We start from the raw sequence: 15,251 nt of genomic DNA, 5'->3' as shown, positions 1-15,251 counted from the left end.
AAACAGAATGTTCTCATTGTTTTAAATGCCTACAGTCATATCTTGTATTATATTCAAATTTATTTCTTCTTACTCACTTAAAATTTCTTATTTAGTATGTACAAAAAACTACTACAAGTATAACAATAAATTACAGCACATTAGTCATATATCTCTAAATTTTAAATTACAATTAAGCTATAAATACGACAAATATGAAAACTATGATGGTATAACTAATAAAGATTTTAAATACTTTTTCCTCAAACTATAAAATTTAAAAATAAAGTTTTCTTATAATTATAAGTAAGTCTTAGACATATAGTTTTATTCAAAAAGATGATTCAGAGTTCAATTGAAGGTAATTGGTGTTTGCTTAGCCTTCTTCCAAAGAAGTTTGTCTTTTCTTGTTGAGAAGTAAATTCCATGAATGGGAACGTATTTGACGACCAGTAAACCTATAATTTACACATTCAATAAAATTTGATAGTTAATATTACTATGAACAATAAATGTACATACTTTGTATGTATGCATATGTAGGACACCACAAATTTATTAACAGCCTACATCTTCAATATAATATATCTTTTCACAGCTCATGCCAACCATTCTGAAAGGTGAAGCCAGGTTTGTCAAAAAATCTTGTACAATAGTTACAATATCACAAATTTAAAATTGGATACATGAGTGATAAACTTACATAAGTGTGTGTGAATTAGACATTATTAAGTATCTAAGGCTTTTCTGGGTGAATTAAAATCATCAACTGTAAGGTCTCCATATCCTTTATTCGTCTGTTCATTTTCTTCTAACTTATCGTCGGAAAAACACAATATTTTGAAAATGTCAAGTTTTAAAAAATATATCAACACAACAGAAATGCATGAATAATGTTTAATAAATTTTACTTCTTAGATAAGATTTACTAGTCGTGCTCAGAGCAGTACTACCAGTGTTGCTGTAGAAATGATTACCGCCATTTAGGTTATCACCACAATACAGGAAGTATATATCTACGGTCCCCTTGCTCCGGTTGGCGATACCAAATTCTTTATTAGTCTGTTCATTTTCTTCTAACTCATCGTTGGAGAAACACAATTTTCTGAAAATGTCAAATTGTATTAAATATATAAATACAACTGAAATTCATGAATTATGTTAAATTAATTTTACCTCTTGGATATAATTTATTAGTCGTGCTCAGAGTAGTACCAATGTGTCTGTGAATTACTAAAATGTATTTTACTTCTCTAGAAATTAGCCATCTATGCTGCATCTGAAGTAAAATCTGGGGAACGCCTATGCACAACAATCAGATCACCAGTGAGGAATTCTATAATAATTTAAATTACAATTAAACTATAAATACGAAAAGTATGAAATTTATGATAGTATAATTAATAAAGATTTTAAATACTTTTTTCTCTTATTATAAAATTTAAAAATAAAGTTTTTTTATGATTATAAATAAGTCATTGGCAAATAATTTTTTTCACAAACATGATTTAGAGTGCAATTGAAGATAATTGGTGTTCACTTAGTCGTGCAAAATTTGCAAAATATGTGTGTAAACTCTAAAAACATTATGATAATAAAGTATGAGAGACAATGTTAATAGTAGGTATTTGGAAAGTAAATATTTAAATTTTTGAACAGAGTATTTTTAATTAAGATTTAATTTTACTATTAACGTTGAAATCTAGTAATAACAATTGCATGAAAACAACTGTTAAGTGTAAGTCATCTGCTAAACAACTTAACATAAACTATAGACCTGAAAGATATAAGTTATAAATAAATGTGATATTATATATAAAATAAACAATTCATATTAACCTGTATCAATAATTAAGGTGTACATCTTATTAGTTTGTATCTATATGAAAGTTTAGATGTTCATAATGTTAACATGATTTTACACTTCAATAGAACTTCCTAGCTCCTTGTATGTGGTACATCGTATATTTCAGTTTGGAAAATATAAGTATAATCCACTGAATGAACTAAAAACGATAATCTATTAAGTAACTTTCGGTTTCGGCAAACATTTAAAATTGGATACTTGAATGATATACTTACATAAGTGTATGTGAATTAGACATTATTAAGTATCTAAGGATTTTCTGGGTGAATTAAATTCATCAATTGTAACGTCTCCAAATTCTTTATTTGTCTTTTCATTTTCTTTAACCTCATCGTTGGATGATACGCTTTACCCTTGCAGGCATTGTTCGATTCTGGAGATAACACAGTCATCTACCACCGCAGCGGCACAGCGCAGCACAACCAACACTTTCATTCGAAACACAATTTTCTGGAAATGTCAAGTTGTAAAAAATATATAATTACCTTGAATTATGTTAAATGATTTTACATGGATGCGATTTATTAGTCGTGCTCAGAGTGGTACCAATGTCGCTGTAAATTACTAAAAATTATTTTACTTCTCTATCTGAGACAAATGGTTTGGATTATGTTTTGAGAGCATTGTTTACAATCAGTCATTGAGAAATAATCCGCGAAATAATTCACTAGTGATTCAAATGTAGGTAAACAAAAAAATAATAATATTATAGTGGTGAGACATCATCCTGAATACTCTCTCCCGTGACGACTCTCCTGACGGACACACTTACCTGGCCGTCATGCACAACTCGCTTATTTGTGCAATATTTTGTCTGCTAACGACCGGCAACAAGTAGCGACGTCACGCTCCACCCTCGCCGACATTGTTCGGTTCTGTTGACAACACCGTCGTCTACCACCGCAGCACGAAAGACACCTTCATTTGAAACACAATTTTCTGAAAATTTCAATTTGTAAAAAATATATAAATACCTAATTCATGAATTATGTTAAATGATTTTACATAGATGCAATTTATTAGTCGTGCTCAGAGTATTTTTCTTCTCTATCCCAGAAAAACGGTTTGGATTATGTTTTGAGATCATTGATTACAATCAGCAATTGAGAAATAATCCGCAGATACAATGTCAGATAGAAATTGGGATAATCATTTAATTCAAACATGTTTAGACATTATTTCCTTCTATTTTCATTTTTTGGAAATCTATAGTTGTGAACAAATTAGCAAATTAGACTGACACGATATTATTAAGATATATAATCAGTACAACTAGAAAATAATACTTACAAATTAAAACTAACATAATGTGGCTAGGCGATACTTCGGATGTTTTACTAAAAACAATACACTTATGCATGGCGATTATGTAATAATATTTATGAATAGAACTATTAGAACTCTGCACGACTGTGGTCTGTATTTTTTTGTTCAAATTTCAAATAATTGCAATTCACGAGTGCTTCAAACGTCGGCAAACGAAAAAATAATAATGTTATGTTTTTATTTATTTGATAACAATTATTATTATCATAGTTAGTACATAGTGATAAGTCACAATGATTATCAATCGGAGGTACTTCTCGCCGGTCGGTGGCGGGCATTACATTTTACCGAACACCGAAACTTCGTGAAGACGTGAACGCAGGTTACTGCCTGCTCAACGACCCGCGATTTAAGAGGTAACACGGGCGTTTTATCGTCTGATATATCAGTCTTATATAGCAAATTTACGGTCCGTGTGATACTTTTTTATTTTTTGTGTCTTTGTGCACGATACGTAGTCGAGATAACGCTTCGCTTTTCATCTTTTCCGGAATTATTACGTGAAATCGGTTTCGGTTTTTCGTGTAGGTGACAGTCAGACCCGTACTGAGCCATTTTTTTATCCTGAAGCAGAACTTAAGAAATGTGACCCCTGGGTTTTGGGATTGACACACTCACAGCTTTTAATATTATTAATACGATTCGGAATAATCTGAAAAGTTGCAATTAGGTTTCGAGGAACAAGAAATAACATTTTTAGCCACAAGTATATAATTTTTAATTATTTAATTACTATCTTCTTATACTATGGTAAACAAATAAATTTGATATATGCAAATTATTAGAATTATTCAAAATAATAGTAATATGCTAGCGATTTATGTTTCTATAGAAAGTATGGCTATGCTTGACAATCTCTCCTTAACCATTGTAGATCTTAAGTATGTTTTTATCAATTTAAGTTTACTGAAACTCCTTTCACATGTTACGTCCCAACCGACGTTGATATATACCTCAACGCAGAAATGAAATACGTGATGTACTAGGTATGATGAATGTTTATTATCGTAGTACAAAATTACAATGTTATAATATATGGTGTAAAAGAGTGGTGTCACGACTCTTTAAGATAGAATTTAAACTGTGAGTGGTGTTACGACCTGACTCTGAATGTCCCTAACCGTCTGAAGAGCTCTTGTCCTGGACTTCTATATATACGATTGTGTCCTTTGGAGTGGGTGGTTGTAGTAGTGGCTAAGCTCAGTCATGAGACAGAGTCCGGCTCTCGTATTTGGTATGCTGGTCGACTCGTATCCTTCGTATGGGAATTGGCTTTCCAGGAAAGATACGTGTGACGACACCTTCTGTAGTTCAATTGTTTTCTCTACGATTTTGAAACGACCTCCGCATGTTATACTATACTAATTGCCTTATTAGTTATAGTGTCAAATATTATTAGAAACGTGCGGCGCGCAGTACACAGTTAATATATGACTACTTAATACGTGGGTGCGTAGCACCTCCCTTCTAAAAAAATACTTTATGTTAAAAAGCTTAAACATAAATCTTTAACATTTCCATAGTATGTAGTTATTACAATAGTTTTACAATAGTGATACATTGGTTATAATACATTGATACATAAAATAGTGATAAATTGGTTATAAAATAGTGATACATTTGGTTAGTAATATAATAGTTATTAGATATTAGTACATTTTTTTTTTTATATAAGTATATAGTTTCTTTTGTTTTACATTTTCTTCTTAGTCTAGTGTTAGTAAATGGTGGTCATATATGTGTGGTTAATATACGTATTCTGTTATTTCGGGCGAAATGAAAATAAAGTCATAACTCATAAAGATAACATAATAAATACTACCAATAACAAATTAGAAAATTATAATAATAATAATAATTCAATAATTGTAAAGTAATAAACGAGAAACGAGTAATCAATGAAGAAATACATTTTATATTGAGTATATAATATAACGTTTACGTATCAGTATTATACAATAATTAATAATTTTTCTCAAGTTAATCATTTAATATTTTTGCGCCCCCCAGCATCAGGCGCTCAAGGCAAATGCCTCGCTCGCCTCTGGTGGCAGTACTCTAAAATAAATTGCTGTACCAAGATACGTGCAATTTTCGTTGATTGTTTATAAAGGAATTTAAAACCATAACATTTTCAAGTTATTTTGATTCATGTTGAGCTGTTTATAATATAGACATATTTTTCTTAATGGTCGATAAAATTTTTTTCGCTCGGTCCAATAACTTGAGAATGTAATACGCCTACAATGTTCCTCGTAAGTTTTACTTGGTAGATAATAAAAAAAAGTCCAGCATAATTCCACAATAGATTTTTATGAGTGTCTGAAGTTGGAATTTTGACAAATTTCGTAAAAATCACGAAAATTTGAAAATTATTTTGAGTTAAAAATTCATACAAATGTATACCTCTTTTTAATCGAAAATTGAATATATATATATATAGGTATATACATACGATTCCAGAGATTCTACCCTTGACCAAAACAAAATATATCAGAGCTGTAACAACTGTCATGCGTTACTAGGAAATAGGAATCATGTTTTTAATTTATTATTAATTAAATTAAATTTTAGATTCTGAGTGAAACGGTGAATGTATTGATTTTACAATGATATGTAATTATTTTTTCACTTTTAATTTTTCGTTTTCTCATGTAACGATTTTTTTATTTTATTGTTATTCAAGAACGAATCTAGACTACAGATACATGAAAATTTTTGCTGAATGTTTATATTAGCATTTTCTATACATCATAAAATGTTGACAATTTTTTGACACTTCTGGAGCTGTTTACAGACATTGTCAGTTTTCAATTTTATTAGTTTTTTTTCTATAAATATCAATAAAATTTAATTTGTTGAGTAAAAAAGCGTGAAAATTTAATGCAAGGCTCCTGATATATTGTTATGATAGCACAAAAAATAATAAAAACACATAGGCAATTTTTTTTTTAAAAGCATTTTAAGTTCAAATTTTGACAAAATTTAATAATTATTTTGTAGTTAAAAATGTATAAAATGTTCAACTTTTACAGCAAATGATTGAAAATTTAAAACAAGATACCTTGTAAATAGGTTAAATATAAATTACATTATTCACAATAATATCATCAAATATAATTAGTTAATAGTAAATAGGCCGTCTGACCGTTATTTTCGCTCAGAATCATTTTTATTATACAATGATATTTTATAATTGAATTCAAATTTAACACCATCCATTTCAGTGACACACTTGTGCAGCAGAGCGACATCCACTAAACCACCTTTTTTTATTACTATTTCACAATAACTATAATATACAAAATTAAAATGGCATCACTGAAGTAAATGCAAAAAAACCAATAAAAAATGTATTTCTTTAGAATCGGAATTACATGAAATAAATGTATGTATAAAAATTAGATTTCTTTATCTAATTTAGAAAAAACGCTTGCCAAGTCAGGGTTCGGCATGTAAACTTTCTTCATTTTTAATTTTTAGTAATTAATTAACAGATATCACACACAAGCGGTGTAACAACTTGAATACAGAAAAATGTCGATGTGAACAGCCCCACAAAAAACCATTTTCATTTTCATTTAGTAAGATAGATCTCCGAAACCAGAGAGCGGCTTTCGTTGTTTGGGGTCTTGTTACATTCACATTGGTTAGGAGAAGTGCAGTAAGGATTTTCAGAATTATATCTTTAATAATTATTTCATTAAAGAACAAAAACATTTTTTCTTTTTAAATTTAAGATTCATCATAGGTTAAACAACTTTTCTCAAAAAAAAAAATGTCTTAAAGAAAGTCAAATTAAATTTTTATGAGCGTTTGAAATTTATATTTTTACAACATTTGATATTCTTTCAACGAGCAACATGCAAATGTGAGGAGTACAGTTGATCCAATTTTGTATTGTTAGCTTTAATATTAAAGTGATATGATATAATATTAAAATCAAAATTAAAGAGAAAAATATTTTTTAAGGAACCTTATAGAGAAGCAGTAAGCATTTATTTGTATTTTATTTTTAAAACAAGTTATGGATATTTTAAGATATTAAGATATAATTATTTATTTATCAATTTGTTTTGACTAAAAAGGCTGAGGCCTTTCTATATTCAAATATATGTCCAATCACACAATTATAGATATTATACAATGTGCCCATGAACTGGTGAGTACGAGAGTTGAAAGCACAATAAAATAGCTTTAAAATAAAAACCTATCAACAATATTCTCACCCTTAAGTTTCATTACCTAACCTATGAAACTATTTTTTTTTACAAAATCACACGATATGTAAGCGAAACAATTGTTACGTCCCAACCGACGTCGATATTCGGATATATACATCGACGCAGAAATGAAATACGTGATGTACTATGTTTTGATGAATGTTTATTAACCAAGTACAAAATTACAATGTTATAATTTATGGTGTAGAAGAGTGGAGTTACTACTCTATTATAGAATTTAAACTGTGAGTGGTATTACGGTCTGACTCTGAATGTCCCTAAACCGTCTAATGGTTAGCTCAACCCATACTGTATAACCGAAATTTTATGAAAAATGATTCTGAGCGAAAACGGTCAGTCAGCCTATAATATTAGTATATTACTAAGTATATTTGATATGATATTTAGATGAACAAAGTAATTTATATATGACCAATTTACGTGGAATCTTGTTTTAAAATTTCAATCCTTAGCTATAAATGTAGGTTATTATTAAATTTTATAAATGTTGTCAACATTTGAACTTTAAATGCTTATAAAAAAAAATTGTGCATATGTATTTTTAATGTTGTTCAACTGCTATTGTCCCTTAACTCGACAAATAAAATTGTATTAATAATCATGGAAAAAAAACTAAAAAAATTGAAAACTGACAATGTTCGTAAACAGCTCTAAAAGAGTCAAATTATTATCATTATGTTTTCGTGTATAGAAAATAAAAATATAAACATTCAATGAAATTTTCAAGTATTTACAGTCATTCGTTTTTTAATTACAATAAAATAAGAAAATTGTTACATAAAATCAGGTGAATATCAAATGTTGTAATAATATGATTTTCAAACGCTCATAAAAATTTAATTTGACTTTCTTGTACACATTTTTTCTTGATAAAGATAGACAAACTTATGATTTATGAGGAATCTCGTATTACAATTTCAAATTTTAGATTTAAAAAGAAAATTTTTTATAAATTTACAACTCAAAATAAATTTGCAAATTTTCGTCATTTTTACGTATTTTGTCGACTTTAAATGCTTATAAAAAAAATTGTTACAATGGATTTTTAATTTTTTTCATCTGTTTTTGAAACAATATAAAAAGAGCATTTTATTAAATATTCAAGCTTTTTTAACAAACAAATACAATTTAAATGATATTTATAGAAAAAAAACTAAAAAAAATTGAAACTGAAAATTTCTGTTAACAGCTCAAAATTAGTCAAAATATTTGGAGAATGTTATGATGTATAGAAAATGCTTATATAAACATACAGTCAAAATTGCATGTACCTACGGTCATTTGTTTAAGAGTTGCAACAAAATCAAAATCTTTGCGTAATTTTGTTTTTCATGGCGGTTTTGAAAACAACTTACTAGGAAATTTTACTTTTGGCCCTCCCAAAGTACCAACTAGATTCACTTTCCTATCAAAAAAGACACTGTTGAAGAATATCTAAGTATTTTTACTGTCCTAAAAGGTAATAACAGACACAAAAAAAAAACAATCATCATTGTAAAATCAATACATTCATCGCCCCGCGTTCTATTTGTTTTTGAATTAGAACAAAATAAGAAAATCGATACATGAGAAATCGAGTGAATATATCCAATGTTGTAAAAATTTGAATTTCAAACGCTAATAAAAAAATAATTTGACATTCTTATAAATATTTTTATTTTAATAAATCTAGATAACCTTATAAAAAATCTTGTATTATATTTGAAACTCTTAGATTTAAAAATAAAATTTTTTAGAAATTTCATATTCAAAATAATTTGCACATTTTCTTGATTTTTACGCTTTTTGTCAAAATTTGAACTTTAAATGCTTATAAAAGAAAAATTGTGACTATGGATTTTTAATATCTTTCAAATGTCATTGTAACAATACATTAAGATCCTTGTAATAAATTTTTTATTCGACAAATAAAATTTTATCGAGATTCATAAAAAAAAAACCCAAAAAAAGCTGGAAACTAACTTTTTTTATTACTATTTCGCAATAAGCATATTCAAAATGAAAGTGCCACAACTGAAATAATTACAGAACACCAATAAAAAATTGATTTATTTAGAATAAGAATAACATGAAACAAATGTATGTATAAAAATTACGTCGACGGCTATGTTGTGTATTGTCCAATGACGAATATTATTTCGAATTGACTTCTGGAATATATTGATATTGATGACATATTGTTTAGTATTATAGTATTTAGATTATAGACTAGTCACTATAGTATTTAATTTTTCAACATGCCCGGGCATCGTTGTATTGTTCCGGCGTGTACTTCGGGATATGACTCTTGCACTTTTTTACTGTCCCTAAAGATACAATCAGACTAGCTCAATGGAAAAAAGCTATACCCAGGAAGGAATTTGTAATCAAACCGAAACAATTGGTTTGTGAACTACACTTCAGAAAATCAGACATAATACGTAAAAAAATTATGACGGATAAAAACGGGAAAGTACTTGCAGAGGTTTGTAAATTTGTAATTAAAAATGATCTTTTTTTTCTTTTAGTAGCTATTAGTATATAACTGATAAAAAAAAAATGATCTTATACTTTTTTATTAATTTAACTCTATAACTAAATATTAATGAGTATCAGGATTCAACTTTTGTGATTGATTTAGATCTTTAAATATTCTTATAACCAATCAATTACCTATTGCTTAATATAGTATTAAAAATAACCTAGGATTTTTAATGCATATTATTTATTGCTTGTGGAAATAAATTGTATTGTTAAATTTAACTATTATAAGAGTTTTATTTATTTTTATTTTATTTTAACCTATCTAGGTACCTATTTTAATTTAAAATAAATATTTAATTATTGCAATTTTAATTTGTGGTAGGCTTTGTATCAAATACCTAGATTACAAGAAGGAGCAGTCCCTTCTATATTTCCAAACTTTATTTTAATTTCTACTCAAGTACTTATGGAAGTGGGAAGTTAACTGATAGTTAAAATCTTGAATTTTTTTTCTGTATTAAAACCTATTAAAGCTTGCTTACTGCTTGTAACCAGTAACCACTATTTACTTTTGGATTGTGAGTATTGAATTTACAATGTGTGTTTTTAAAATTTTTAACATTCAGGTCTTACAATTTACTCTGAAGTGGTTGGATGATTGGGAACAACGAGTTGTTGATAAACTCATAAAGCATGTACACTTTCTAACAAACAACACAGCTGGAGGATTGAGAATAACTCTGACTTCTTCAATTCAAATTTGCTGTTATTTAAAGGAGAAGTATAATATGAATTATGTTCTCACTGGCAAAATATACCAAGATTCAGCAGAAGTAAGTATCCCGCTCAGAGAAAACCTCTCAGAATCTAAAATATTTAATTGTTACAATTTATATTTTTAGAGATTCTTTGGTACAGTTCGCCAGGCAGGTGGTGCTAACGATCATCCAGCTACACCAACATTTTTGAAACTGTATAAAATGTTATCAGTGTATAGTGTATTAAAACCTCCAAAAACTGGAAACTGTATTTTTGAGAACAACGAACCTTCCAAAAGTTTAATTAGCTTGGATAGTATCAAAAACATATATAAGAATCCAGAAAAAAAATCAGTGCTGGAAACCATTCGTGTAAAATTAGATTTTGCCATTGAACAAGATGACTGGACTATAGATGATGTAGTTGAAAATAGTGATCATGATAGTTTTTTGGCACCAGTAGTTGACTGTGTAATTTATTATGTAACTGGATATTTATGCAAGCAAGTTTTACGCTACAGTAAATGTGCAGTTTGTCGTTCAGCAATAATACAGTCTAATGTTTCATTTGAACCAGTTGCTCGTCTTACAAACATGAAATCTAGAGGATTTTTATTACACCCAAACAAATATTTTTTTAATTTTATTTGTAAAATAGAAAATTTATTTTTTAAATATTTTATGATGGCTGATGTGTGTGAATTAATCTTAGCAGATTTGTTGGAGAATAATACTTTATATTTCCCTTGCTTTGAACACAGCGAACAAATAATTGCATTTAGTATTAGATATTATATTAATATGAGGATGAGGCAGTTTTCTTACAAGCACAACTCGGATGTAAAGAATTAAAGAAAGATAATATGACTAAAAGAAAAGTAGCAAAATTTACAAAAACTTAGCAATGTACCATGTTATGATTTTAATGTCGTGTTTATTTTTTTTTTTTTAATTAATGTTTATATTATAATTAATTTGATCAAAAAAGTTAATTTTTTATTATTTGTTTTAATATTTTTCTTTTTAATCTCAAGGCTCTAACAAAATTAATAGGTACTTTATTGTATACAAACCTAATAGTAATAACTAATAAATTATAATTGACAATATGCCTATAACAATTAATATTAAGTAATTATAGAATTTTTCAGACTTGGGTAAAACAGTTTTTAAAAGTATTTCAAGTACATATTCCAAATAATTAAAAAAAAGTGATAATAATATTCCTAAGTATTCTAAATATTTTTCGAATACTTTTTTTAGTAGATTTAGATCTCAATAGCAAAAATAATTTTTTTTTTTATTCTGTGTTTAAAAATGAATATTATTATAATCTTGATAATACACACCTATATGGCTAACTATTAGTTATAAATTATATTCATGTTCGACCGTGGAACGGGGTCGCAGCCAAAATCCTGGACGCTCTAAGTCGCGCGAGATGTTGAAGCTCCGCGCGACGCGTTCCCCCTCCGGAGTTACCGCGCTGCCGTCAACGGCCGACGAGCGGGCCATCGGCCGTCGCGAACTTTGTGGCGTTTGTCTTTTTCCAACGGCTGAACGTAGCGCAACGTCCGCGCTATCGTTCCCGTGTGTCGTAAAACCTCGTGTGAACGCGAGGTGCAAGTGTGCCCGAGCTGTGATCAGCGGCCACGATCGATACCTAGTACCTATTACTGAAGTACGTTTTCGCTTTATTATCGTTGTCGCAATACGTATCTATTTACATCGAGTAAAATAAAAATTCGCGTGTGACCACGCCTGTTTGTCCGTCGGGTCCGTCGTGATTGACGTCCGACGTCAAGCTCACATCGAGCTTCCGCTCGCGTCTATTAACGCCGTGCGCGTGTTTTGTTACCCTCCGCGTGATCGAGAGTGTTTGCCACGGAAAAGTACGTGAATATTATACTAATTTCGCGTTCGCGCTACTCGCGTGGAACCACGGGCCATCATCGTCAAGCGATTAGCGGAAGATTTGTCCGCCGTCGCCGTTCCGGCGAGGGACCGATATTGGTCGGCACCACGGATCGCCGCAGTCGCCGAGCCACGTAGCCGCCGAGCGGCTGGGGGTCCACGGCAGCCTTAACACATAACATACGTCAATAAGTGACATGAATGCATTATTACAATATTGTTGGATTATTATTATTTTTTTTTCATAATAAATATAATAATATGTAGATTCTACACCAAATAATTGTATTATTAATGTTTATTAAGTATAATCAGTTTTTCGACGAAATTTATTAATACGAAATTTACATGCGTACAGCACTGTAGTCCCGACAGTCTTATATTTACTGCCACTAAGTGCAGATGATCGATCGTACTCAATTATGGTTTTATATTACCCATTTTTATAAAAAAAATAATCGTAATAAAATAATTATAAATGTGCACGTTTTGTTATGTCTACTTATGTAATTTGTTATATAAAATAATTATTATAATTTTGTTTATGATAACACGAGATGTTTTGTAAAAAAAAAGGAATTCGAAAAAAAATTGGTAAGGGGTTCCGCGATTTCTAGAAATCTTTCATCAGGGGTCCGTGGTCTACAAAAGATTAAGCTGATCTAGATAAATTTGTCTCTATACAAAAGAATGAAATACACTTTTTACTGTCAATTTATTTTTTTTTTTTTAATAATTAATACTTTATATTTGAATTGTCGTCGTCTCAGTAAAAAAATCGGATTTCCATAATAATATTATATACCCATTGTTTATTATTGATATTTTCGTTAGGGGCCCAGCTTAGTGCTCAAATATGCCTACATTTCATTGTTATCTTGTGTTGGTGACTCGTCAACAGTAAATTAGTGGAAAAATGATTATAATGATTTAATTTATAACTTATTTTTGGGTAGAGTAAGCTATATACCTACCGCGTATTTAATTGTGTTTTCCTATTTCCGACGTGTGTTGTACCGATACGGGTCAACTGTGTCAACCAACTGCAATGGGCTTGAATTTTTAATTTAATTAAGTAATCGAAACAATATAAATCTTTATACAATTATTATTTATCAGATAGGTTAGGTTTACATACTACTTTACATAATAACAATAATAATTATAATTATTGTATATCTACTAAAAACGATTTAAATGCATACCTACTAAAACTGTTGTAAAGGTTCATAATAATTAAAGTTTACTATGACGAGTTGTTTAAAATAGTTTTTTGTTGATATTTATACCTAATTTTGAAAATGTTTTTTCAGTTATACCTTAGTCAGGTATTGATTAAGAGGACGTCGCACCCGCCTGTGTTGTCTCCGTCTTACACACGTACGTTATAGCAAATTTTCGTTCGCTAGTTTCAATAGGCTGCTGTTATTTTTGATTTTAGACTTTTTAGAGTGAATTGACCTATTATCAAACGTTTAGGTAACAACATTGTCCGTGCCCTCTCATTGGTTTTTTACGATATTTTAATTTTTAAGTGAGTTATGAGCATTTTCAAACATTGATATTGTACATACTGATAATTCATTTAAAAATTAAAATATCGTAAAAAACCAACGAGAGGGCACAGATAATGTTGTTACCTAAAAGTTTGATAATAGGTCAATTCACTCTAAAATCAAAAATGACAGCACCCTATCGAAACTAGCGAACAAAAATATGCCATGTCGTATACGTGTGAAAGACGGAGAAGACACATGCGGGTGCGACGTCCTTTTAATAATAATGTTCACTGCTAATATTAATTTAAACATATAGCCGGTGTTTATATAATATTGAAGTCCTAAGTAGTATCTAAGCTGTACTCTCAAAAGTTAGATTTTATAGTAGGTATTAAAATAAAAAACATCTTTTATTATCTAGATAAAGAAGTATTTATCTAATCCCAACACTGCAGTTAGAGCGAATTGAGGGAGTTTGGCCATCCAAAGATGGAGTTTTTAATTTTCCTTAATTTAGTGTTTTATCGAGCCAGTGTGTTTGCCATTTAATTTTAATTATTAGATTCTGAGCGAAGCGATGAATGTATTGATTTTACAATGATGTGTGTTTTTTTTTTTATTTTTTTTTTTTTTGTGTCTGTCATCACCTTTTAGGACAGTAAAAGTGCTTGGATTTTCTTCAACAGTAACTTTTCTGATAGGAAAGTGAATTTAATTGGTACTGTGGTCAAAAGTAAAAAATTACCAGTAGTTTTCAAAAGCGACGTGAAAAACAAAAGAAAAATTAAGGAAAAACGGGAATTTTTACGCAAAATCTGTTTTCGAGAAAATCGATTTTGGTTTTTGGTGTAACTCTAAAACAAATCACCGTAGGAACATGAAATTTTGACTGAATTTTTATAATTGCATTTCCTATACATCATAACATTTTCCAAATATTTTGACTCTTTTTGAGCTGTTTACGGACATTGTCAGTTTTCAATTTTTTTAGTTTTTTTTACTATAAATATCATTAAAATTTTATTTGTTGGGTGAAAAAGCGTGAAATTTTAATATAAGGCTCCTGATATATCGTTCTAATATCCGTTGAAAAATATTAAAAATACATAGGCACAATTTTTTTTTATAAGCATTTAAAGTTCAAATTTTGACAACATTTATCAAATTTATAATTTATTAATTATTTTGTAGTTAAAAATGT

General features: G+C 29.1%; 1 protein-coding gene and 2 long non-coding RNA genes across 3 annotated transcripts; 1 reads left to right on the top strand and 2 right to left on the bottom strand.

The window, feature by feature from the left end:
• Nucleotides 1-299: 299 nt before the first annotated feature.
• LOC132934014 (uncharacterized) lies at nucleotides 300-819 on the bottom strand. The gene is made up of 3 exons (XR_009662972.1): nucleotides 683-819; nucleotides 502-592; nucleotides 300-437 (listed from the first exon to the last, which is right to left on the bottom strand). It is a non-coding gene; the product is annotated as an uncharacterized LOC132934014 (long non-coding RNA).
• Nucleotides 820-968: 149 nt separating this feature from the next.
• On the bottom strand, nucleotides 969-2,289 carry LOC132948267 (uncharacterized). The gene is made up of 4 exons (XR_009665015.1): nucleotides 2,062-2,289; nucleotides 1,819-1,985; nucleotides 1,156-1,315; nucleotides 969-1,084 (listed from the first exon to the last, which is right to left on the bottom strand). It is a non-coding gene; the product is annotated as an uncharacterized LOC132948267 (long non-coding RNA).
• An 8,570-nt stretch (nucleotides 2,290-10,859) lies between these two features.
• LOC132934100 (uncharacterized) lies at nucleotides 10,860-11,489 on the top strand. The gene has a single exon (XM_061000376.1). The coding sequence runs from the start codon at nucleotides 10,860-10,862 to the stop codon at nucleotides 11,487-11,489; it is 630 nt and encodes a 209-aa protein (XP_060856359.1).
• The last annotated feature ends 3,762 nt before the right edge of the window (nucleotides 11,490-15,251 follow it).

The sequence above is a fragment of the Metopolophium dirhodum genome, chromosome 1, assembly GCF_019925205.1.
Source record: "Metopolophium dirhodum isolate CAU chromosome 1, ASM1992520v1, whole genome shotgun sequence".
Taxonomy (NCBI): Eukaryota; Metazoa; Arthropoda; class Insecta; order Hemiptera; family Aphididae; genus Metopolophium; species Metopolophium dirhodum.
The sequence above is the reverse complement of the archived record's forward strand: the minus strand, read 5'-3'. Positions and strand labels throughout refer to the sequence as shown.